This window comes from Bufo bufo, chromosome 4, assembly GCF_905171765.1.
Source record: "Bufo bufo chromosome 4, aBufBuf1.1, whole genome shotgun sequence".
NCBI lineage: Eukaryota > Metazoa > Chordata > Amphibia > Anura > Bufonidae > Bufo > Bufo bufo.
Window position 1 is genome coordinate 252,175,054 of NC_053392.1, and position 27,357 is coordinate 252,202,410.

The following is a 27,357-nucleotide window of genomic DNA, read 5'->3' on the forward strand; positions in this document are numbered from 1 at the left end:
ACAGCCCGTTTTAGTCCTGTAAAATGCATCAGGAGCTTAAGGTGGTGTCAGTCATGTGACCTTCACAAGTATCGTGTGACTTTATTTTTTTAGTTAACTGACCAGATATCGAACAGGTGAATAGTAGTGTACTGAGAAGCAGAACATATACAGTATATAGAGTATTACTACCTGCAGCAGCATCTCATGTCTGTCTGCGTATAAGCAGATCTCTATGTGCGCCTTTTTTTTTTTACACTAAACTTTATTAACACATAACAACATCACCTATAGACAGGCAGCCATTTTACAACATCACCACAAGGCAGGAAGCCATGTGACCACACAGTGATGTAGTTACTGTAATAACCACAATAAAAGCCATTATTCCACCACTAGTCATATTTAGTATCACATGGATGTGTCATGTGTACTGGCCCGGCACATTTCATGTAACAATGTTACTTACTAAATGCCAAGGATTATATGATGTAAAGAGTGTCACATGACTGATGCCATGTTTCAGTTAGGGACAGGGTGTACTCACACCTGCGATTTTTCCGCGCGAGTGCAAAACATTGTAATGCATTTTGCACGCGCGTGAGAAAAATCGCGCATGTTTGGTACCCAAACCTGAACTTCTTCACAGAAGTTCGGGCTTGGGTTAGGTGTTCTGTAGATTGTATTATTTTCCCTTATAACATGGTTATAAGGGAAAATAATAGCATTCTGAATACAGAATGCAAAGTAAAATAGGGCTGGGAGGTTAAATTTTTTTTTAACTCACCTTAGTCCACTTGATCGCGTAGCCGGCATCTCCTTCTGTCTCCTTTGTTGAATAGGACCTGTGGTGAGCATTAAGTACAGTTACAGGACCTTTGATGACGTCACTCCGGTCAGCACATGATCCATCACCATGGTAAAAGATTATGTGACGTACCATTAGAGATGGCCCGAACTATCCGACGGCGAACAGTTCCGGCGAACATAGCTTGTTCGCGTTCGCCTCTGCCGGGCGAACACATGCGATGTTCGGTCCGCCCCCCTATACATCATCATTGAGCAAACTTTGACCCTGTACCTCACAGTCAGCAGACACATTCCAGCCACTCAGCAGCATACCCTCCCTCCCAGACCCTCCCACCTCCTGCACAGCATCCATTTTAGATTCATTCTGAAGCTGCAGTCTTAGTGAGAGGAGGGAGACTGTAACTGCTGCTGATTTAATTGGGAAATCGATAGCTAGGCTAGTGAATTCAGTGTCCACTCCAGTCCTGAAAGACTCATCTGATCTCTGCTGTAAGGACAGCGTCCTGACAGCACCCCAAAAAGCCCTTTTTAGGGCTGCAACATTAGTCTGCTTTTTTTTTTTTCCTTTATATACATATTGCAGTTGCCTGGCCTGCCTGTGTGTGAGGAGCTGCAGGCCCACAGACTGTAGTGTGCCCACTGCCAGTGCTCACCCCTGTCATTCCGTGTGGCACAGGACTTTGCTTAAAAAAAAGGCACTTAATTTTTACACTTTAATCTAAGGTTAGTTGCCTGCCAGTGTGTGTCAGGCTGACTTCCACTGACTGTAGTGTGCCCACTGCCAGTGCCCACCACTCATACCGGCTGGCACAGGACTTTGCATAAAAAAGGCATTTAATTTTTACACTTTAATGTAATTTCAGCTGCTTGCCTGCTGCTAGTGTGTGTCAGGCCGACTTCAACTGACTGTAGTGTGCCCACTGCCAGTGCCCACCCCTGTCATCCCGTGTGGCACAGGACTTTGCTTAAAAAAAAGGCACTTCATTTTTACACTTTAATCTAAGGTTAGTTGCCTGCCAGTGTGTGTCAGGCCGACTTCAACTGACTGTAGTGTGCCCACTGCCAGTGCCCACCCCTGTCATCCCGAGTGGCACAGGACTTTGCTTAAAAAATAGGCACTTAATTTTTACACTTTAATCTAAGGTTAGTTGCCTGCCAGTGTGTGTCAGGCTGACTTCCACTGACTGTAGTGTGCCCACTGCCAGTGCCCACCACTCATACCGGCTGGCACAGGACTTTGCTTAAAAAAGGCATTTAATTTTTACACTTTAATGTAATTTCAGCTGCTTGCCTGCTGCTAGTGTGTGTCAGGCCGACTTCAACTGACTGTAGTGTGCCCACTGCCAGTGCCCACCCCTGTCATAACCGAGTGGCACAGGACTTTGCTTAAAAAATAGGCACTTAATTTTTACACTTTAATCTAAGGTTAGTTGCCTGCCAGTGTGTGTCAGGCTGACTTCCACTGACTGTAGTGTGCCCACTGCCAGTGCCCACCACTCATACCGGCTGGCACAGGACTTTGCTTAAAAAAGGCATTTAATTTTTACACTTTAATGTAATTTCAGCTGCTTGCCTGCTGCTAGTGTGTGTCAGGCCGACTTCAACTGACTGTAGTGTGCCCACTGCCAGTGCCCACCCCTGTCATACCGAGTGGCACAGGACTTTGCTTAAAAAATAGGCACTTAATTTTTACACTTTAATCTAAGGTTAGTTGCCTGCCAGTGTGTGTCAGGCTGACTTCCACTGACTGTAGTGTGCCCACTGCCAGTGCCCACCACTCATACCGGCTGGCACAGGACTTTGCATAAAAAAGGCATTTAATTTTTACACTTTAGTGTAATTTCAGCTGCTTGCCTGCTGCTAGTGTGTGTCAGGCCGACTTCAACTGACTGTAGTGTGCCCACTGCCAGTGCCAACCACTGATACCGGGTGGCACAGTAGCTTGCCGATAAATAAGGCATTTAATTTTTAGACAGTAGTCTAAATTCAGTTGCTTGCCTGCTGCCAGTGTGTGTCAGGCCCGCTTCCACTGACTGTAGTGTGCCCACTGCCAGTGCCAACCACTGATACCGGGTGGCACAGTAGCTTGCCGATAAATAAGGCATTTAATTTTTAGACAGTAGTCTAAATTCAGTTGCTTGCCTGCTGCCAGTGTGTGTCAGGCCCTCTTCCACTGACTGTAGTGTGCCCACTGCCAGTGCCAACCACTCATACCGGGTGGCACAGTAGCTTGCCGATAAATAAGGCATTTAATTTTTACACTTTAGTGTAATTTCAGTTGCTTGCCTGCTGCCAGTGTGTGTCAGGCCCGCTTATACTGACTGTAGTGTGCCCACTGCCAGTGCCAACCACTGATACCATCTCCCCGTTCGAAAAATCTATTCAATAAATGGCACCCAGATTGGGGACGTTAGAGGGATTAAACTGATGAGAATAGTACTACAGAAAATACCACTCATATCGGGTGTGACAGTAAATTGCACGGCGCAGACGCAGTCACCGTGGATAAAAACAAAGGGGAGGGAGCCAGCGTTTTTTTAACCATCTCCCCGTTCGAAAAATCAATTCAATTGACCTTTCGGGGACCCTTGGTGTTGTACGTGGCTGGGTGGAGGAAGAAACCTTCAATGACATCACCGGGACGTGGCTAGCTTGGTATCCAACCTTGTGCAAATGGGGAGTTTGCGGTTGTGCAAATGAACTGTTTGCGGTGCATTAAAAGGGGAGTTTGGTCTGTCAATGTCTGTGATGCGGGCGTAACCCTTACACTACCTGATCGATACAACATCATACCTGATCGTATACACACACTGGATGTTTTAAAGCACGTTATTCCAAACAATTTAGGAATGTTAGTTGATTTATGCCCTTTATGGATTAAAACCCGACTCTGCGTCCACTACGTAATTTTCCATGGGAGTTTTGCCATAGATCCCCCTCCGGCATGCCACAGTCCAGGTGTTAGACCCCTTGAAACAACTTTCTCATCACTATTGTGGCCAGAAAGAGTCCCTGTGGGTTTTAAAATTCGCCTGTCTATTGAAGTCTATGGCGGTTCGCCCGGTTCGCCAGTTCGCGAACATTTGCGGAAGTTCTCGTTCGCTGTTCGCGAACTGAAAATTTTATGTTCGCAACATCACTACGTACCATGTGATGACCGGAGTGACGTCATCAAAGGTCCTGTAACTGTACTTAATGCTCACCACAGGTCCTATTCAACAAAGGAGACAGAAGGAGATGCCGCGCTACACGATCAAGTGGACTAAGGTGAGTTTAATTATTTTTAATTTATTTTTAACCCCTCCAGCCCTATTTTACTTTGCATTCTGTATTCAGAATGCTATTATTTTCCCTTATAACCATGGTATAAGGGAAAATAATAACGATCGGGTCTCCATCCCGATCGTCTCCTAGCAACCGTGCGTGAAAATCGCACCGCATCCGCACTTGCTTGCGGATGCTTGCGATTTTCACGCAACCCCATTCACTTTTATGGGGCCTGCGTTGCGTGAAAAACGCAGAATATAGAGCATGCTGCGATTTTCACGCAACGCATAAGTGATGCGTGAAAATCACCGCTCATGTGAACAGCCCCATAGAAATGAATGGGTCGGTATTCAGTGCGGGTGCAATGCGTTCACCTCAAGCATCGCATCCGCGCGGAATACTCGCCCGTGTGAAAGCGGCCTAAGTCTGCATCTGTTCTGCAATTTTGTGGAACGGGTGCGGACCCATTCATTTTAATGGGCCAGCAAAAGATGCGGACAGCACACCGTGTGCTGTCCACATCCGTTGTTCCGTTCCGTGGCCCCACAGAAAATATAGACCGTGTCCTATTTTTGTCCACAATCATGGACAAGAATAGGCATTTTCTATATAGCGCCGGCCATCTGCAGTCCGCAAAATGAGGAACTCACATGGCCGGTATCCCTGTACTGTGGATCCGCAATTTGCGGACCGCGAACACTTATGGTCGTGTAAATACACCCTTAGGTCATGGATGCGTTACACTGGCATGATAGAAGGGCTATACCATTGTACTGCATATATGGGTCAACTGTCAGATATAAGAAAGGTATGTATAAGAATTTTAAATACATGTATATTAGTAGTGTTGAGCAAACTTGTGTTTTAAGTTCGGCGTCCAAAGTTTGGGTTATCGAAGAATCCCGTTATGGATTCCGAATTCCGTTATGTTCCGTGGTTGCTGAATCCATAACGGGATTCTTCGATAACCCAAACTTTGGACGTCGAACTTAAAACACAAGTTTGCTCAACACTATATATTAGACAATTCTGTGATTTCCAACTATATAAACAAACAAACAAATTAAAACAAGAATATTTCTTTAAGTAACAGAGAATTAAATCTTCCTTGATATTATCCTTTTCATATTGTGTCTCAAATTGCAGTATAAGTGTGTCCCATGGGATCCGCCTTTTTCACTCCAGGCCTACCTATAGCAAATATCATATATAGGATGTGCTTAGGACCGAAGACACTACAGATATCTCCCCCATTCCCAGACCCCATTTGTGCATAATCAGAAAGTACTTTTTACATGTCTGCCAAAGAATCTAAGGCTACTTTCACACTAGCGTTAAAGTTTTCTGGTATTGAGTTCCGTCATAGGGGCTCAAGACCGGAAAAAAACGCTTCAGTTTTGTCCCAATGCATTTTGAATAGAAAGCAATCCGTTCAGTATGCATCAGGATGTCTTCAGTTCAGTCCCTTTTATGGTATTTGGCCGCAGAAAATACAGCTGCACTTGGTACCGGATCTGGCATTAATACATTTCAATGGGAATTAATGCCGGATCCAGTACCAAGTGTTCCGGAAAAACGGATCCGGTTTCCTGCGCAGACCTTTAAATCTGTGAAAAAGATAAATACCGGATTCGGTTTTCCGCATGGCACCGGAAAGACGGATCCGGTATTGCAATGCATTTGTCGGGCAGTTCCGGCAACGCTAGTGTGAAAGTACCCTAAGCAATATTAAGCACTAGATCACTCATCAGAAGAGCTACAAAAAGTAAGTGTGTGCTGTATGTATGTGTATATGCATATATACACTAGTCTCCTATCAGGAAAGGGTCTGGCAATTTACTAAGGCATAGAAAAATCAGTTGGGGTGGTGTCCTACACAATTTTGTTTTTGCCAATTTTTTTATCCAAAGCCTGGAGTGGATCCATCAAGAAGGAGAAGTAGAGGTCCTTCTTTTATATTTTGTATTCCTATCCAACATCAACTATATCAAAAACTGCCACAAAAAGCTGCATGTGACATCACCCTTTGGCCTCATGCACACAACTGTTGTTGTGTTCCGTTCCGCAAAATGGGGTTCCGTTGTTCCGTGATTCGTTTTGTTTCTGTGTGTCTTCCTTTATTTTTGGAGGACCACCAGACATAAAGGAATGTAAAAAAAAAAGTCTAAGACCTGTTTGCCATGCAAATGATAGGAATAAAACGGATGCGGACGTGGATGACAATCTTGTGTGCCTCCGCATTTTTTAGCGGTCCAAGTGACTTGAATGGGTCCGCGAACCATTTTCCGCGGAAATAATAGGACAGGTTATAATTTTTTGACGGACTGGAACCATGGATCACGGACGCGGATGGAAAACGGTGCACTATCCGCATTTTCAACGGCTCCATAGAAATGAATGGGTCCGCACCTGAAACGCTAAAATCGACGGAACGGACGCGGAAGTAAACAACGAATGTATTTTCATTCCGCGTACGTTTCCAGTTTTTTGTTTTTTTTTGCGGACCGCATGGGTCTGCAAAAAAACGGAAGGTACTCCGTATGCATTCCGTTTCGGTATGTCCGTATTTCCGTTCTGCAAAAAAATAGAACATGTTCTATTATTGTCCCCATTACGGACAAGGATAGGACTGTTCTATTAGGGGCCAGCTGTTCCGTTCCGCAAAATATGAAATGCACACGGATGTCATCTGTATTTTTTGTGGATCCATTTTTGCAGAACACAAAATACATACGGTTGTGTGCATAAGGCCTTAAGGTCCATTCGCACGTCCGCAAAATGGGTCCGCATCCGTTTCGCCATTTTGCGGAATGGGTGCGGTCCCATTCATTTTCAATGGGGGCCGCGATTTGCGGACGTGTGAATGGACCCTTACTTTTACTTCTTGATGGAAGTCTTGGCTACAAAGTCATGGTCGGACATCACTTCTGTTGTGACAGCCTCTAGGATAGAGACTATCTGTCTTCTCTGATAATGACTGTTTTTGGCTCTTATTATATTTCCACTGCTTTTATTCTCTGTTATCCAGTGACAGGTCAGCTCCCGTCTACTGCACAACTGGACTGGGACATGCTGGTGGATGAACAGTATCTTTTCTCTGCATCTCCTGCTGCAGCAAATATGGGGTCTGGGGTCAGCAGTGAATCTGGTTGGCAGTGCCGGGCTGTAATCCATGGCTACATTGGAAGCAGCAACCACTCTTGGGAAACATCAATATGCCTGGAGCCACTTCTGACTTGTGCTGGAGAGGATTTTGGAAACGGTACTGAGTATGAAAAGTGTTATGACTTGCACCAGTTGGCTGCACGTTCTGTGATTCGAGACAATGAGGATATGACCTGGAGAGAGTGTGACATTGAACATGGTAATACCTGCCTTCAAAAAATCTTGCACATGTATCTAGTGATTTCATTTTATGTGGGTATCTTCTCACTAAGCACACTTCCACTGTAGGTTCTTCTCGACGATTCCGTCTGAAGGCTATGCAGACCAGCAAGTCTTGTTCACAAGTGTCATTGTTTACTTGCCATATGCCCGTAGATCCAGATACCCAGGATGCACTTCCTGGCCACATGATTGTTCGTAGAGGTATAGAGTGGGTGACACATGCAATTATTTCTAAAAATCATGTCAAGTAATAGCAAAAAAAGTTAGAGGTGGCCTTTGTTATCTACTTCCAGGTGGGCGCAGTAGAAGGTGTGGTAGCTCAAACTCTGGGAGCTGGAGTATGGCAGATAACAGATATTCAGAATTCATGGAGGACACATTTGAAAATGCAGGTACTTAGAAACAGCACCATGTACTGACCATGTATTGTGTCATTTAACACAGAAATGGCAATTTGTCTTATTAAAGTGTTTTTTTTTAGGCCTCATGCACACGACCGTTGTGTGCATCCGTGGCCGTTGTTCCGTTTTCCGTGATTTTCTGCGGACCCATTGACTTTCAATGGGTCCGTTGAAAACTCGGAAAATCCACCGTTGTTCATCCGCGGCCGTGATCCGTGTTTCCTGTCCGTCAAAAAAATATGACCTGTCCTATTTTTTTGACGGACAACGGTTCACGGACCCTGTCAAGTCAATGGGTCCGTGAAAAAACACTGATGCACACAAGATTGGCATCCGTGTCCGTGATCCGTGGCCGTAGGCTACTTTCACACAGACGGATCCGCAGATCCGTCTGCATAAAAGCTTTTTCAGAGCTGAGTTTTCACTTAGTGAAAACTCAGATCCGACAGTATATTCTAACACAGAGGCGTTCCCATAGTGATGGGGACGCTTCAAGTTAGAATATACTATGAACCGTGTACATGCCTGGCAGCACCCGATCTCTTACTGGGGGCTGTGATCCACACAATTAACCTCTCAGGTGCCGGACCTGAGGGGTTAATTGTGGGTATCATAGCCCCCTGTAAGAGATCAGGTGCTGCCAGGCAGGAGGGGGCACACCCCCCTCCCTCCCCAGTTTTAAATTCATTGGTGGCCAGTGTGCCCCCCCTCCCTCCCCTGTATTTAACTCATTGGAGGCCAGTGCGGCCCCCCCTCCCTCCCCTGTATTACTGTACATTCATTGGTGGCCAGTGGGCCCCCCTCCCTCCCCTGTATTACTGTACATTCATTGGTGGCCAGTGGGCCCCCCTCCCTCCCCCTCCTAATTAAAATACCCCCCCATCATTGGTGGCAGCGGAGAGTTCCGATTGGAGTCCCAGTTTAATCGCTGGGGCTCCGATCGGTAACCATGGCAACCAGGACGCTACTGCAGTCCTGGTTGCCATAGTTAGTTAGCAATTTTTAGAAGCATTGTACTTACCTGCGATGTCTGTGACCGGCCGGGTGCTCCTCCTACTGGTAAGTGACAGGTCTGTGCAGCAATGCGCCGCACAGACCTTTCACTTACCAGTAGGAGGAGGGCTCGGCCGGTCACAGACATCGCAGGTAAGTATAATGCTTCTAAAATTGCTAACTAACCATGGCAACCAGGACTGCAGTAGCGTCCTGGTTGCCATGGTTACCGATCGGAGTCCCAGCGATTAAACTGGGACTCCGATCGGAACTATCCGCTGCCACCAATGGGATTTTAATTAGGAGGGGGAGGGAGGGGGGGCCCACTGGCCACCAATGAATGTACAGTAATACAGGGGAGGGAGGGGGGCCACACTGGCCACCAATGAGTTAAATACAGGGGAGGGAGGGAGGGGGGGCACACTGGCCACCAATTAATGTACAGTAATACAGGGGAGGGAGGGGAGGCCGGACTGGCCACCAATGAATTTAAAACTGGGGAGGGAGGGGGGTGTGCCCCCTCCTGCCTGGCAGCACCTGATCTCTTACAGGGGGCTATGATACGCACAATTAACCCCTCAGGTACGGCACCTGAGGGGTTAATTGTGCGGATCACAGCCCCCTGTAAGAGATCAGGTGCTGCCAGGCAGCAGGGGGCAGTCATGTACACAGTTCGTAGTATATTCTAACTTGAAGCGTCCCCATCACTATGGGAACGCCTCTGTGTTAGAATATACTGTCGGATATGAGTTTTCACAATCTAACTCAAATCCGATGGTATATTCTAACATAGAGGCGTTCCCATGGTGATGGGGAGGCTTCAAGTTAAAATATACCATCGTATTGGAGAAAACTCAGATCCGATGGTATAATAGGGACTCCTGACTTTACACTGAAAGTCAATGGGGACGGATCCGTTTGCAATTGCACCATATTGTGTCAACGTCAAACGGATCCGTCCCCATTGACTTGCATTGTAAGTCAGGACGGATCAGTTTGGCTCCGCACGGCCAGGCATGATACCTGTACTCAGAGAGTTATGAGATGCGGCCCGAGTTGGGTAGACAGCCCCGGGCCTATCCCCTGATATAGGACTGATGAATGTGCTCACTTGAGAGCCACTGCCTCTTCTAATGGCTGATCGCCACAGGTGTCGGGATTTGGACCTCCATTGATCAGATATTGATGACCTATCCTAAGGAAAAGCAATCAATATTGATCTGCTTAAGGCCTCATGCACACGGACGTTTTTTTTTGCGGTCCGCAAAACGGATTTCCGTTGTTCCATGATCCGTGACCGTTTTTTCGTCCATGGGTCTTCCTTGATTTTTGGAGGATCCACGGACATAAAAAAAAGTCGTTTTGGTGTCCGCCTGGCCGTGATGGGGACGGATCCGTTTGACGTTGACACAATATGGTGCAATTGCAAACGGATCCGTCCCCATTGACTTTCAATGTAAAGTCAGGAGTCCCTATTATACCATCAGATCGGAGTTTTCTCCAATCCGATGGTATATTTTAACTTAAAGTGTCCCCATCACCATGGGAACGCCTCTATGTTAGAATATACCATCGGATTTGAGTTAGATCGTGAAAACTCATATCGGACAGTATATTCTAACATTCATAGTGATGGGGACGCTTCAAGTTAGAATATACTACGAACTGTGTACATGACTGCCCCCTGCTGCCTGGCAGCACCTGATCTCTTACAGGGGGCTGTGATCCGCATAATTAACCCCTCAGGTGCCGTACCTGAGGGGTTAATTGTGCGTATCATAGCCCCCTGTAAGAGATCAGGTGCTGCCAGGCAGGAGGGGGCACACCCCCCTCCCTCCCCAGTTTTAAATTCATTGGTGGCCAGTGTGCCCCCCCTCCCTCCCTCCCTCCCCTGTATTTAACTCATTGGTGGCCAGTGCCCCCGCCCCCAATCATTGGTGGCAGCGGAGCGTTCCTATCGGAGTCCCAGTTTAATCGCTGGGACTCCGATCGGTAACCATGGCAACCAGGACGCTACTGCAGTCCTGGTTGCCATGGTTAGTTAGCAATTTTAGAAGCATTATACTTACCTGCGATGTCTGTGACCGACCGGGCGCTCCTCCTACTGGTAAGTGAAAGGTCTGTGCGGCGCATTGCTCATAGCACAGACCTTTCACTTACCAGTAGGAGGAGCGCCCGGCCGGTCACAGACATCGCAGGTAAGTATAATACTTCTAAAAATTGCTAAGTAACCATGGCAACCAGGACAGCAGTAGCGTCCTGGTTGCCATGGCTACCGATCGGAGCCCCAGCGATTAAACTGGGACTCCGATCGGAACTCTCCGCTGCCACCAATGATAGGGGGGGGGGGATTTTAATTAGGAGGGGGAGGGGGGGCCCACTGGCCACCAATGAATGTACAGTAATACAGGGGAGGGAGGGGGGCCCACTGGCCACCAATGAATGTACAGTAATACAGGGGAGGGAGTGGAGGCCGGACTGGCCACCAATGAATTTAAAACTGGGGAGGGAGGGGGGTGTGCCCCCTCCTGCCTGGCAGCACCTGATCTCTTACAGGGGGCTATGATACCCACAATTAACCCCTCAGGTACGGCACCTGAGGGGTTAATTGTGCGGATCACAGCCCCCTGTTAGAGATCGGGTGCTGCCAGGCAGCAGGGGGCAGTCATGTACACAGTTCGTAGTATATTCTAACTTGAAGCGTCCCCATCACTGTGGGAACGCCTCTGTGTTAGAATATACTGTCGGATCTGAGTTTTCACTAAGTGAAAACTCAGCTCTGAAAAAGCTTTTATGCAGACGGATCTGCGGATCCGTCTGTGTGAAAGTAGTCTACGGCCACGGATCACGGACGCGGATGCCAATCTTGTGTGCATCCGTGTTTTTTCACGGACCCATTGACTTGAATAGGTCCGTGAACCGTTGCCTGACAAAAAAATAGGACAGGTCCTATTTTTTTGACGGACAGGAAACACGGATCACGGCCGCGGATGAACAACGGTGCATTTTCCGAGTTTCCAACGGACCCATTGAAAGTCAATGGGTCCGCAGAAAATCACGGAAAACGGAACAACGGCCTCAGTCTAAGTGTAAGTCAAACGGATCCGTCCTGACTTAAAGGGATTCTGTCACCAGGTTTAACCCCTGTCAGCTAAACATATGCTGATGTTCAGGGCCTCATCAGGATTCCTAATGTGGGCTTCTAAATGTGATCCATAGCCTTATTTTGCTAAAAAACAGGTTTTACTAACCTGTCACTCAAAGACATAAGGTGCCCAAGGGGATGTCAAGGGATGCAAGGTGCCGGCCGCACCCACCGCCGTTCGTGCCCAGTGCCCAGGACGGAGGAGGAGGGGGGATGGAGGGAGAGCGAGAGGCGGCACAGAGGATTAGGAGGCGGTGCAGAAGTCAGGAAAGGCAGCGCTGGGCACGAACGGCGGTGGGTGCGGCCGGCACCTTGCATCCCTTGACATCCCCTTGGGCACCTTATTTCTTTGAGTGACAGGTTAGTAAAACCTGTTTTTTAGCAAAATAAGGCTACGGATCACATTTAGAAGCCCACATTAGGAATCCTGATGAGGCCCTGAACATCAGCATATGTTTAGCTGACAGGGGTGAAACCTGGTGACAGAATCCCTTTAAATTGAAAGTCAATGGGGGACGGATCCGTTTACAATTGCACCATATTGTGTCAATGTAAACGGATCCGTCCCCATTGACTTACATTGTAAGTCAGGACGGATCCGTTTGGCTCCGCATCGCCAGGCGGACACCAAAATGCTGCAAGCAGCGTTTTGATGTCCGTCTCCAGAGTGGAATCGAGACGGAACTGAGCCAAACTGATGCATTCTGAGCGGATCCTTATCCATTCAGAATGCATTGGGGCTGAACTGATCCGTTTTGGGCCGCTTGTGAGAGCCTTGAAACGGGTCTCACAGGCGGACCTAGAAACGGCTGTGTGAAAGTTTCACCTGCATTTGCCCCGACACTGCCATCCATTAAGTAATTTGCCCCGACACTGCCATCCATTAAGTAATTTGCCCTGACACTGCCATCTATTAAGTAATTTGCCCCCACACTGCCCTTCATTAAGTAATTTGCCCCCGCAGCATTAATTTCTCCACACTGCCCCCACAGTATTAATTGTCCCCCACACTAGTAATTTGCCCCTACATAGTAGTTTGCCGAACTGTCCCTTCGGTAATATTCTCCTGTGCCCCCCAGGACACACAATAAAAATGAAATAAAAGCTAATACTTACCTGTGTCCCAGTCGGCGCTCACTTGTAGATGGCGCACTGCGCACACACGTCATCACACCGGCCTGCGCCTACTAGGCCTGAAGCCTATAGCGGTGATCGGGAGGCAGGGAACTATGCGCTCCCGTGTCCCGCCGTAGTTTGTGGGCATTTGGGTCGGCGTTGGGCCCCCCAGTGATGCTGGGCCCGGGGCTACAGACCCAAACGCCCCAATTATAATCCGCCACTGGTCCTATTTGCAGCTCAGTACTATTCAAGTGAATAGTTGCTATACAATGTACAGTGATGTGCTTGATATGTTGTGAGGAGCACACTGATCTCTTCCAACAGCCCCGGTGCCAAGAGTCGAGCCTCCAGATATTAATGACCTATCCTGATAGGCCATCAGTATTGAACTCCCAGAATGTGTCACAGCTAATGTGTCACGGTGCACAACAAAGACCGTGACACCCATTCACTTGAATGGGTCAGCGATTTGGAAGATTGTTAGGTCCATATATATTTGGACAGAGATAAAAATTTAAACATGGAATTTTTGTTCTGTACATTACCACAATGGATTTTGAACAAAACAATTCAGATGCAGTTGAAGTTCAGACTTTCAGCTTTAATTCAGTGGGTTGAACAAAATGAGTGCATAAAAATGTGAGGAACTAAAGCTTGTTTTAAACTCAATCCCTTCATTTCATGGTATTAAAAGTAATTGTAAATAAAATGTTAATTTCTAATACTTAGTTGAAAACCCTTTGTTGGCAATGACTGCCTGAAGTCTTGAACTCACGGACATCACCAGACGCTGTGTTTCCTCCTCCTTTTTAATGCTCTGCCAGGCCTTTACTGCAGCGGTTTTCAGTTGCTGTTTATTTGTGGGCCTTTCTGCACCAAACTGTAGATTTTGCCACTCTTAATAGTGTAGCAATTTCTCGGATGGTTTTTTTCTGTTTTCGCAGATGAAGTATGGCTTGTTTCACCTGCATGGAGAGCTCCTTTGACTGCATGTTTACTTCTCAGCAAAATCTTCAAAATGCAAGCACACCTCAAATCAACTCCAGGCCTTTTATGTGCTTAATTGAGAATAAAATAATGAAGGAATTGCCCACACCTGCCCATGAAACAGCCTTTGAGTCAATTGTCCAATTAATTTTGGTCCCTTTAAAAACAGGGTGCCACATGTAAAGGAGCTGAAACTCCGCATCACTAATACGGAGTGCACACGGCTGGTGTCTGTATATTGCATGAGCCCTTATGCAAATGAGAACTTCAGTGTACTGACGGGCGTGGCCAACACTGGAAAACTGAGGAGCCGGGCAGCACTGAGTGCCTAGGCCGTGTCCCTCTGAGGCAGGGAAGTGGAGAAAGAGGGAATTTTCTGTAATCAGATATATTGTAAGGTTATTTTATCTTCACTTGTACTATTGATTTATGAAAAAAATATAAAATGCAGTGAACATTCGCCTGAAAATGCAGCTGGTAAACCCTATACATTTTTTGTTGTAACAGCCAGATCCCCAGTTCTACCATCTTCCCCACCAAGAATATACTCTGAAAATGGCTTTGAGAAAACTGCATGCCAAGAAGGTGGGTTTATGGAGAAAGGCAGCATTATGAGATAACATATATTTTCACTGTATCTTGTGCCACCTCAATTACTTTCTCAGTATGTTTTCTTACATTAACCCCTTAAGGGCCATATTTCACCTTAAGGACCAGGCCATTTTTTGCAAATCTGACGAGTGTCACGTTATGTGTGAATAACTTTAAAGGGATTCTGTCATGACATTTTTGCCCTAAAACCTAAACATATGGCCAGGTCTGTACAAATAACATGAATCCGAAACTGTACTTATTAAATCTGCCTGTGGCTCTATTAGCACATAAAACAGGTTTTTATAACCGGTCAATCGCCTACATAAGGGGCCCAAGGGGACGTCAGTTAATACAGGGTGCCCGGCCGTCTGGTGCCCAGCGCCTCCTTCCCAGTCTTAATCGCCGCCTTCCTCACCTCAGCACCGCCTCCCCCAGATCTGGCCGGCCCTCTGCTAGATCCGGCGCCTGCGCACTATGCTCAGCCTGATGCGCCGTGGACTCCTGGCAGCGGCTTCATTGAGCGAAGTGCGCATGTGCCCAGGCCATACCAAATTTACCCCAAATTTGGAAAAATTTGCAAATTAGCAAATTTCTATTTCTCTACTTTTATGGTTCAATAAGATTTTATTATTATTATCTATTACAATCATAAGAGAACATCACAAATTGCAGTATACATACCGCATACAAGGATACATTGCGACATGCAATCATAAACAGCAGTACAGCATAAAGGACAAGGTATAAGCATGTATCTGTATCTGAATAACAGTCAGCTGACAAAAAGTCAGCGGAAACAAAGGCCCTGAAGGGCTTAATAAGGCCTCAAACAAATGATGTATAGGCCAATAATTCTAGACAAACTTGACATAAAAGGGGGGAAGACAGGATGACACACAAGAGGAGGGGAGGGGAGGGGAGAAATCATAGGGCATAACTAGAGAATAGCTAGGTACTATTAAGGAGGAGAATCAGGGAGTACCCCAGATGCCATCCAAACCGAAAATGAAGTAGATGATCTAAACCAGGACCATGGCTCCCAACTCTTAAGAAACGCCGGAATCTTGTTGTGATCAGAGGCACACATCTCTTCCCTGTGTATCAGTATTTCTCTACTTTTATAATAGATAGTAATACCTCCAAAAATAGTTATTATTTTACATTTCCCATATGTCTACTTCATGTTTGGATCATTTTGGGAATGCCATTTTATTTTTTGGGGACGTTACAAGGCTTAGAAGTTTAGAAGCAAATTTTTAAATTTTTCAGAAAATTTCTAAAACCCACTTTTTCAAGACCAGTTCAGGTCTGAAGTCACTTTGTTATTTTGGGGGAAATATGATTTTTGGTTGCTCTATATTACACTTTTTGTGAGGCAAGGTAACAAGAAATAGCTGTTTTGGCACCGTTTTTATTTTTTATTATTTACAACATTCATCTGACAGGTTAGATCATGTGGTATTTAAAAAAAGCATTTAAAAAAAATAAATTATTATTCTTTAGTGTCTCCACATTCTGAAAGCCATAGTTTTATTTATTTTTTGGGCGACTGTCTTGTGTAGGGGCTCATTTTTTTTCGGGATGAGATGACGGTTTGATTGGCACTATTTTGGGGTGCGTATGACTTTTTGATCGCTTGCTATTACACTTTTTGTGATGTAAGCTGACACCTGAGGGGTTAGGTCATGTGATATGTTTATAGAGCAGGTTCTTACGGATGCGGCGATACCTAATATGTATACATTTTTTTTATTTACTTAAAGGGTTTCTACCACTTCGTTTCACATAATTAGCTTTCAGACACTAGCGATCCGCTAGTGTCTGCTCTACCGAACCATCCTAATATAATTGCTTTTGGGGCAGCCGTTTCTCTAAAAAAAGAACTTATATTGATATGCTAATGAGCCTCTAGGTGCTATGGGGGCGTCATTAGCACCTAGAGGCTCGGTCTACCTTCACAAACTGCCGCCGCCCAGCGCGTCCCTCCAGCCCGCCCATCTCCTCCGGAATGCAATCCTCCCCGTGCGCGTCTGTATTCGGCGCATGCGCAGTGAATGTCTGACCGCTTCCCTGCTCAGACATCTCCACTGCGCCTGCGCCGATGACGTCATAGTGCTCCAAGGAACAGGCGCAGTGGAGATGTCTGTGCAGAAAGCGGTCAGACATTCACTGCGCACGCGCCGAATACATACGCTCACAGGGAGGATCGCATTCCGGAGGAGATGGGCGGGCTGGAGGGACGCGCTGGGCGGCGGCAGTTTGTGAAGGTAGACCGAGCCTCTAGGTGCTAATGACGCCCCCATAGCACCTAGAGGCTCATTAGCATATCACTATAAGTTCTTTTTTTAGCGAAACGGCTGCCCCAAAAGTAATTATATTAGGATGGTTCGGTAGAGCAGACACTAGCGGATCGCTAGTGTCTGAAAGCTAATTATTTGAAAACGAAGTGGTAGAAACCCTTTAAGTTTTACGCAATACCAGCATATCTCCATATTCTGAGCCATAGTTTTTTTATTTTTTGGGCAATTGGCTTAGGTGGGGGCTCATTTTTTGCGGGATGAGGTGATGGTTAGATTGGTACTATTTTGGGGGGCATACGCCTTTTTGATCACTTGGTGTTGTACTTTTTGTGATGTAAGGTGACAAAAATGGCTTTTTTTTTAAGATTTTATGGTATTTATCGGACAGGGTAGATCATGTGATATATTTATAGAGCTGGTCATTACGGACGCGGCGATACCTAATATGTGTCAGGGCTCCAGATGGCGACCAAAACGGTCGCCAATGCGCCTTAAAATTTGCAGATGGCGACAAGACTTTTTAGTCTTGTCGCCATTTGCGACTGTACCGCCGCGATCCTGCGCAGCCTAAATTCTCTTCAGTAGCACACGGCACAGTGGAGAAGGAAGGAGTCCCTCCCTCTCCACTGTGACGCGGCCGCCACTACCACCAATGGGGAGATAGCAGGGAGGAGGAGGGGAGGAGCTGTCGCCACTGCGCCACCAATGAATGTAAAACATAAGTGTCTGCAGCGGTATCACAGACCCGGCCTCAATAACAGGGCATGCGATCCGTGGCCATTAACCCCTCAGGTGCCCCAGATCGCATGCCCTGTTATTGAGGCCGGGTGCCGGGTCTGTAATACCGCTGCAGACAATTGTATAAAGGAGTTAAAGGACCTTTCATGGGTCCAAAGAATATGAACTTAGTAGCAGGCTGCATAGAGCGGCGCCCAGGGATCTAAGTGCACTTACAGTTATTCCTTGGTGCCGCTCCGTTCACCCGCTGTGGCCCCCGGTTATTTCTCAACATTCAGAGCAAGTAGGAGGAGACGCCAGTGTCTCTCCTTCTCCCTGACAGCAGCGCTGTCCAATCAAAAAAAAACTCCCTGGCTCTGAGTTCTGCGCTGTGATTGGACAGCGCTGCTGTCAGGGAGAAGGAGAGACACTGGCGTCTCCTCCTACTTGCTCTGAATGTTGAGAAATAACCAGGGGCCACAGCGGGTGAACGGAGCGGCGCCCAGGAATAACTGTAAGTGCACTTAGATCCCTGGGCGCCGCTCTATGCAGCCTGCTACTAAGTTCATATTCTTTGGACCCACGAAAGGTCCTCTTTAATTACATTCATTGGTGGTGCAGTGCGCCCCCCCCAAAGCCTCTCCCCCCCCCCTGTTATCACTGGCCACAAGTCCCCCCCCCCCCATTATCACTGGCCACAAGTCCCCCCCGCCCTATTATCACTGGCCACAAGTCCCCCCCGCCCTATTATCACTGGCCACAAGTCCCATCCCCCCCCATTATCACTGGCCACAAGTCTGTCCGACCCCCCCCCCCCCATTGTTATATGGTGGCCACAGGGTCCCATCCCCTTCATTGGTGGCAGTGGTAGATTACACTGCTGGGGCTCAGATCGTTACCATGGCAGCCAGGACGCTACTGAAGCCCTGGCTGCCATGTTCAGCTCCCTGCTGCTGTGTGCACAGAGCCCAGGGCAGCAGGGAGATGTGTGAGCTCCTATTCACCCTGATAGATCTCTATCAGGGTGAATAGCACAAGGGATGAAAAGATCCAGGTTCTAGTACCTAAGGGAAGAAATGGTTATTAAATAAAAAAAGTTAAAAAAAAAACACCAAAATACTAAAAGTTTAAAGGCCCCCTTCCCAGTTTTACATATAAAATTTACAAACAATAAAGAATAAACATATTACATATCGCCACGTCCCAAAAAGTGTGAGCTATTAAAATATAAAAAAAATATTTCCGCTTGGTGAAGACCGTAACAGATAAAAAAAAACTCTAAACCATGCAATTCGCCATTTTTAGTCACCTTGTCCCCCAGAAGATGTCCCTGCATGTGAGAGGTATGTGGTGCTGTTTTCTCCTATATGTAGTGCTGGCTCATTACTGTGACCTGCGTCTCATCCTCTCAAAGTTATTTTTTTTTAAATGATATGCATTTTAAATTTGGCGACTAAAAAATTTATTTTGGCTCCTAAATTTTTTAGTTTAGGAGCCAATGGCTCCTGGTCATTTTTTTTTGTCTGGAGCACTGTGTGTGTTTTTTTTTTGTTTTTTTTCTGTTTTTCATTATAAGATAAGGGGAAAGGGGCATTTTTTGTTTCTTTTTTTACTTTATTAATTTTATTAAAAACATTTTTTTTTACTTTTTTATTTTATTTTTTTCTGATGTTCACTTTTGGGTATCTGATCCCCTCTGCAATGCATTACAATACATCTGTATTGTAATGCATTGCCTGTTCGTGTACTACAGTGAGTAGTGCACAAACAGGTTGCCTAGGAGACCCAGCCTGAGGCTGGTTCTCCTCGGCTCCCGTAGAAGGCGGCTCCCGTAGAAGGCAGTTCCCGATGCCGTGCAAGGCATCGGGCTGCCTTATGAGACATCGAGTCCCCGCCACAGCAGTGCAGGGACTCGATGCGCTCCCTCAAACACAAACCCGCCACGATCGCCGATACGGGGGGGTCACAGGACCCCCCTCGGCATTGACCAAAGATGCCTGCTCAATGATTTGCGCAGGCACCTTGTTCCGCGCAACGGTGATCAGAAATACACAGGGCGTACAGGTACCATCAGGGCGTACCTGTACGCCCTGTGTCCTTAAGAGGTTAATGTTAATATATAAAAATTTTATACTATCCAATTTTCCTGCTGAACATAAACACGCCAGTGAAAAACGGTAATGTGAATGAGACCTAAGGGCAAGTTTTTGAACGCCCCCACTCCAGCAAATTCTTTGCAGCCCCAACTCCTGGGATTAGTCAAGATTGTTCTCTCAGACGAGGCCCGCCAGCCGCTCCGTCCATTCTCTACAGTGTCACTGTATATAATGTCATTGTATAATACCGTTGCAGGGGCCCGGACATAAAAAATTGTTAGTCGTCCTCCTGGGTGGGTCCCTTCTGAGTTCAGGCCCCAAAGCAGCCGCTTCCCCTATAGCTACGCTCCAATGTCAAAGTCTGCCACATATCCCACAGCATAACCTCCCATGGTTTCTTCCATGGTTTTTATTTGAAATACTGAGGTCCTGCTCTCTGTTTAGCTCCATTGAATTTTGCTAAATTGCAAGCAGACTCTAGCCACGGTTTCCTGTGGTAATCACGCCAAGATGTGGCCTTGAATGGAGCTAAACCGCGAACAGGCTCCTGCCGTGGCATTCTGAGGTGTTCATACTCTGTGGAAAACGGCGCATGAAAAATCCTCAGCCACGTGAACTGTGGTGCAGCCTCCCATTGAACAATAGGAGGTGGTTTCAGCGCAGATGCTGCGCAGTATTTACACGAAATCCGCTCTGAAATCCCTGCCAAAAATTGTGTGAACATACCCTAAAACATCTCACAGCCGAGAGGTGGATACAATTGTATTTAATACTAATAAATTATGGATGTGGGGGGCACTCTAATATCCCTGGCTGCGAACATATATTTCTTTCTTTAGATACTTTTCGGTATGAAGGACCCTCATATGTTCAAATATACAGGGAGTGCAGAATTATTAGGCAAATGAGTATTTTGATCACATCATCCTCTTTATGCATGTTGTCTTACTCCAAGCTGTATAGGCTCGAAAGCCTACTACCAATTAAGCATATTAGGTGATGTGCATCTCTGTAATGAGAAGGGGTGTGGTCTAATGACATCAACACCCTATATTAGGTGTGCATAATTATTAGGCAACTTCCTTTCCTTTGGCAAAATGGGTCAAAAGAAGGACTTGACAGGCTCAGAAAAGTCAAAAATAGTGAGATATCTTGCAGAGGGATGCAGCACTCTTAAAATTGCAAAGCTTCTGAAGCGTGATCATCGAACAATCAAGCGTTTCATTCAAAATAGTCAACAGGGTCGCAAGAAGCGTGTGGAAAAACCAAGGCGCAAAATAACTGCCCATGAACTGAGAAAAGTCAAGCGTGCAGCTGCCAAGATGCCACTTGCCACCAGTTTGCCCATATTTCAGAGCTGCAACATCACTGGAGTGCCCAAAAGCACAAGGTGTGCAATACTCAGAGACATAGCCAAGGTAAGAAAGGCTGAAAGACGACCACCACTGAACAAGACACACAAGCTGAAACGCCAAGACTGGGCCAAGAAATATCTCAAGACTGATTTTTCTAAGGTTTTATGGACTGATGAAATGAGAGTGAGTCTTGATGGGCCAGATGGATGGGCCCGTGGCTGGATTGGTAAAGGGCAGAGAGCTCCAGTCCGACTCAGACGCCAGCAAGGTGGAGGTGGAGTACTGGTTTGGGCTGGTATCATCAAAGATGAGCTTGTGGGGCCTTTTCGGGTTGAGGATGGAGTCAAGCTCAACTCCCAGTCCTACTGCCAGTTTCTGGAAGACACCTTCTTCAAGCAGTGGTACAGGAAGAAGTCTGCATCCTTCAAGAAAAACATGATTTTCATGCAGGACAATGCTCCATCACACGCGTCCAAGTACTCCACAGCGTGGCTGGCAAGAAAGGGTATAAAAGAAGAAAATCTAATGACATGGCCTCCTTGTTCACCTGATCTGAACCCCATTGAGAACCTGTGGTCCATCATCAAATGTGAGATTTACAAGGAGGGAAAACAGTACACCTCTCTGAACAGTGTCTGGGAGGCTGTGGTTGCTGCTGCACGCAATGTTAATGGTGAACAGATCAAAACACTGACAGAATCCATGGATGGCAGGCTTTTGAGTGTCCTTGCAAAGAAAGGTGGCTATATTGGTCACTGATTTGTTTTTGAATGTCAGAAATGTATATTTGTGAATGTTGAGATGTTATATTGGTTTCACTGGTTAAATTAATAATTGAAATGGGTATATATTTGTTTTTTAAGTTGCCTAATAATTATGCACAGTAATAGTCACCGGCACACACAGATATCCCCCTAAAATAGCTAAAACTAAAAACAAACTAAAAACTACTTCCAAAAATATTCAGCTTTGATATTAATGAGTTTTTTGGGTTCATTGAGAACATGGTTGTTCAATAATAAAATTTATCCTCAAAAATACAACTTGCCTAATAATTCTGCACTCCCTGTATGTGACAATACAAATATAACTTAATACAGTATAAATTTATTTGTTGAGATACTAAAAAGATGTTATGCGCATATTATCAAAGGCTCACTTGCTGTTATTATAAAAAATGTATTTTAAAATCTATTTTCATAATGGTTAACTTAAGATAAAAAAATAAATTAAAATTAAAAAAAATAGGAAACATTTTTAAAAAAGAAAAGAAAAAAGTGAAAAAGTACATGATGATAGTTATTTTATAGAACAAGTCATTTAAAAAAAGAATCCACTTCATAAAAGTTTTCCTTCCACTGATTTTGTAGATTACGGTAATAGTCTTTGTACATATATCCAGTAGATGGCACTGTTGCTCTCAAGACAAAAGGTATGTAGCGATCGCAATGTAATAACATCTATTTATGAAGTTTTATACATATTAGTCTTTGATAAACTGGGATAATGAAATCCCCTTATATAGGTATAGTTATTAGTTCGATTTATGAGGTTCAAATGGGGTTTCAGCCGATCGCTATTTGAATAAAAAAAGGGTACTATGTTTGGTAGAATAGGATATACAAATAGAATGAGATATATTAAACATGTATACATGTTTAATATCTCTCAGGCAATTATATTAACCCTGAAAAAGGACTGAGCAATCTGATCCGGTTCAACTGGGAGCATCATACAACGAAAAACCCGGCACCTCTGCATCCATCCGGAGGACAAGACACCGCTGAAGCTCCCGCTCACGTGGGATGCCACGTTAGGAGCTGGTGAGCACAGCGGTGAATACGAACATACATCGCGGTAGACGACTCCAGATCCATGCAGCATCCACAGGACAGGTAACGTTGCAATATAAAGACTGTAAAGAACCAGGATAACACACAAAAACGGTGTAGGAATTACAACAGTTTGCATATGTGCCTCCCACTTGTTAAGGGGCCAAAAGTAATGGGACAATTGGCTTCTCAGCTGTTCCATGGCCAGGTGTGTGTTATTCCCTCATTATCCCAATTACAATGAGCAGATAAAAGGTCCAGAGTTCATTTCTAGTGTGCTATTTGCATTTGGAATCTGTTGCTGTCAACTCTCAAGATGAGATCCAAAGAGCTGTCACTATCAGTGAAGCAAGCCATCATTAGGCTGAAAAAACGAAGCAAACCCATCAGAGAGATAGCAAAAACATTAGACGTGGCCCAAAAAAACGGTTTGGAACATTCTTAAAAAGGAGGAACGCATCGGTGAGCTCAGACACACCAAAAGACCCAGAAGACCACGGAAAACAACTGTGGTGGATGACCGAAGAATTCTTTCCCTGGTGAAGAAAACACCCTTCACAACAGTTGGCCAGATCAAGAACACTCTCCAGGAGGTAGGTGTATGTGTGTCAAAGTTAACAATCAAGAGAAGACTTCACCAGAGTGAACAGAGGGTTCACCACAAGATGTAAACCATTTGTAAGCCACAAAAACAGGAAGGCCAGATTAGAGTTTGCCAAACGACATCTAAAAAAGCCTTCACAGTTCTGGAACAACATCCTATGGACAGAGGAGGAGACCAAGATCAACTTGTACCAGAGTGATGGGAAGAGAAGAGTATGGAGAAGGAAAGGAACTGCTCATGATCCTAAGCATACCACCTCATCAGTGAAGCATGGTGGTGGTAGTGTCATGGCATGGGCATGTATGGCTGCCAATGGAACTGGTTCTCTTGTATTTATTGATTATGTGACTGCTGACAAAAGCAGTAGGATGAATTCTGAAGTGTTTCGGGCAATATTATCTGCTCATATTCAGCCAAATGCTTCAGAACTCATTGGACGGCACTTCATAGTGCAGATGGACAATGACCCAAAGCATACTGCAAAAGCAACCAAAGAGTTTTTTAAGGGAAAGAAGTGGAATGTTATGCAATGGCCAAGTCAATCACCTGACCTGAATCCGATTGAGCATGCATTTCACTTGCTGAAGACAAAACTGAAGGGAAAATGCCCCAAGAACAAGCAGGAACTGAAGACAGTTGCAGTAGAGGCCTGGCAGAACATCAACAGGGATGAAACCCAGCGTCTAGTGATGTCTATGCGTTCTAGACTTCAGGCTGTTATTGACTGCAAAGAATTTGCAACCAATTATTAAAAAGTGAAAGTTTGATTTATGATTATTATTCTGTCCTATTACTTTTGGTTCCTTAAACCCTTCAACCCCGGGCCTGTTTTCACCTTCCTGCCCAGGCAAATTTTTCACAAAATCTCACGTCTCACTTTATGTGGTGATAACTTTAAAACGCTTTTACTTATACAGGCCGTTCTGAGATTGTTTTCTCGTCACATATTGTACTTCATGACAGTGGTAAAAAAAAACAACTTTTTTATTCATAAAAAAAATACCAAATTTACCAATTTTTTAAAAAAATTAGCAAATTTCCAAATTTCAATTTCTCTACTTTTATAATAGATAGTAATACCTTCAAAAATAGTAATTAATTTACATTCCATTCCCCATATGTCTACTTCATGTTTGGATCATTTTGAAAATTACATTTTATTTTTTGGGGCCGTTAGAAGGCTTAGAAGTATGGAAGCAAATCTTTAAATTTTTCGGAAAATTTCCAAAACCCACTTTTTAAGGACCAGTTCAGGTCTGAAGTCACTTTGTGAGGCTTACATAATAGAAACCACCCAAAATGACCTCATTTTAGAAACGACACCCCTCAAGGTATACAAAACTGATTTTACAAACTTTGTTAACCCTTTAGGTGTTCCACAAGAATTTTTTTGGCAGATTTTACATTTTAATCCATTTTTCCCAGTAGCAAAGCAAGGGTTAACAGCCAAATAAAACTCAATATTTATTACCCTGATTCTGCGGTTTTCAGAAACACCCCACATCTGATCGTAAACTGCTGTACGGGCACACGGCAGGGCGCAGAAGGAAAGGAACGCCATATGGTTTTTGGAAGGCAAATTTAGCTGAACTGGTTTTTAGATGCCATGTCCCATTTGAAGCCCCCCTGATGCACCCCTACAGTAGAAACTCAAAAAAGTGACCACATTTTGGAAACTACGGGATAAGGTGCCAGTTTTATTGGTACTATTTTGGGGTACATATGATTTTTTTATTGCTCTATATTACGTTTTTTGTGAGGCAAGGTAACAAAAAAAATGGATGTTTTGGCACGGTTTTTTTGTGTTTTTTTTAGAGCGTTTACTTGAGGGATTAGGTCATGTGACTTTTTTTATAGAGCAGATTGTTACGCACGTGGCAATACCTAATATGTCTACTTTTTCTTATTTATTTAAGTTTTACACAATAATAGCAGTTTTGAAGCAAAAAGAGCCATAGCCAAGTCTGAGAGACATAGCTTTTTTATTTTTTGACCGATTTTCTTAGGTAGGGTCTCATTTTTTGCGGGATGAGGTGACTGTCTGGTACTATTTTGGGGGGCATACACCTTTTTGATCACTTGCTGTTGCAATTTTTGTGATGTATTGTGACAAAAATGGCGCTTTTTTGTTTATAGTTTTTTTTTTTACGGTGTTCATCTGAGTGGTTAGGTCATGTATTATTTTTATAGAGCTGTTTGTTACGGACGTGGCGATACCTAATATGTATAATTTTTTGATGTATTTCACTTTAGCACAATAATAGCAGTTTTGAAACAAAAAAATGATGTTTTAGTGTCTACATGTTCTGAGAGCTATATTTTTTTTTATTTTTTGTGTGATTGTCTTAGGGGCTCATTTTTTGCGGGATGAGGTGATGGTTTTATTGATACCATCTTGGGGGGGCATACGCCTTTTTGATTGCTTGGTGTTGCACTTTTTGTGATGTAAGGTGACAAAAATGGCTCTTTTTTTTTACACAGTTTTTATTTTTATTTTTTTATGGTGTTTATCGGACAGGGTGGATCATGTGATATATTTATAGAGCCGGTCATTACGGACGCGGCGATACCAAATATGTGTGGGTTTTGTTTTTTCTGTTTTTTATTATAAAATAAGGGAAAGGGGCGTTTCTTTTCTCTTTTACTTTATTAATTTTATTACTTTATTAATTTTATTAAAAACCCTTTTTTGTTTTTACTTTTTTTTACTTTACTTTATTTATGACATTCACTTTTGGGGGTCTGATCCCCTCTGCAATGCATGTCATACACTAACAGGTTGCCTAGGAGACCCAGCCGAGGCTGGATCTCCTCGGCTCCCGTAGAAGGCTGTTCCCGATGCCGTGCAAGGTATTGGGCAGCCTCTGCACGGAATCGGGCTGCCTTGTGTCGCATCAGTGGTTCCCATGACGTAACAGTACGTCAAAGGTCGGGAAGGGGTTAACAAGTGGGAGGCACATATGCAAACTGTTGTAATTCCTGCACCGTTCACCTGATTTGGGTGTAAATACCCTCACATTAAAGCTGACAGTCTGCAGTTAAAGCGCATCTTGTTTGTTTAATTTCAAACCCATTGTAATGGTGTATAGAGCCAAAAATGTCAGAATTGTGTTGCTGTCCCAATATTTATGGACCTGACTGTATGTGTTTAACTCAGAGATACAAGAGGCAACTGTGAGAAGTTAGGCCTATATGGGATGTTAACTTGTCAAGCCCTTCATTAAAGTGGTTATCCTTTTATATATTTTTTTTCAACTCATCTCACCCACACTGGCAAGAATAGCATGACCTTAATTTTTTTTTTTTTTATCCCTACCGGGCGAGCACTGCGCTCTTGGTGCAGTTCTCCAGCAGGCACTTCCGGGATCACATGTTGTTGTACATTGGGCACGTGATCCTAGCCCTGCTTAAACCCACAATGCTCGCTGGTTGCGTGTAAATCTTCGGCAGTGTGCAAGCATTGTGGTTGAAATGAGGCTAGGATCACATGCCCAATGTATCAGAAATATACACATTTGAACGCAAGTTAAATGCATGTATACAGCTGTATTTGCAGTCCATGTGAGGACAGTGCATTTTTTTTTTTTTTTTTTATTCCCAAAATCGGGGAAAATCCTAGCACAGAAAAGCAGAATGTGTTAGGAAAGGGTTTCCTACTTTCCATTTAAAGAGGTTGTGCAAAATCGTAAAAAATGTCATTTAATTGTGTAAACTTCGTCTAGTCTCCTACAGTGTAATGGTGTATTTGTTAACTTTTCCTGAGTCTTCACT

General features: G+C 44.7%; 1 protein-coding gene across 1 annotated transcript in view; it reads left to right on the forward strand.

The window, feature by feature from the left end:
* VWA5B2 (von Willebrand factor A domain containing 5B2) overlaps positions 1-27,357 on the forward strand; it is a 103,987-nt gene that overhangs the window by 67,382 nt on the left and 9,248 nt on the right. The window contains 4 exon segments of the mRNA XM_040430024.1: positions 7,085-7,420; positions 7,510-7,644; positions 7,737-7,835; positions 14,596-14,673. Coding sequence (XP_040285958.1) covers positions 7,085-7,420; positions 7,510-7,644; positions 7,737-7,835; positions 14,596-14,673 — 648 coding nt within the window.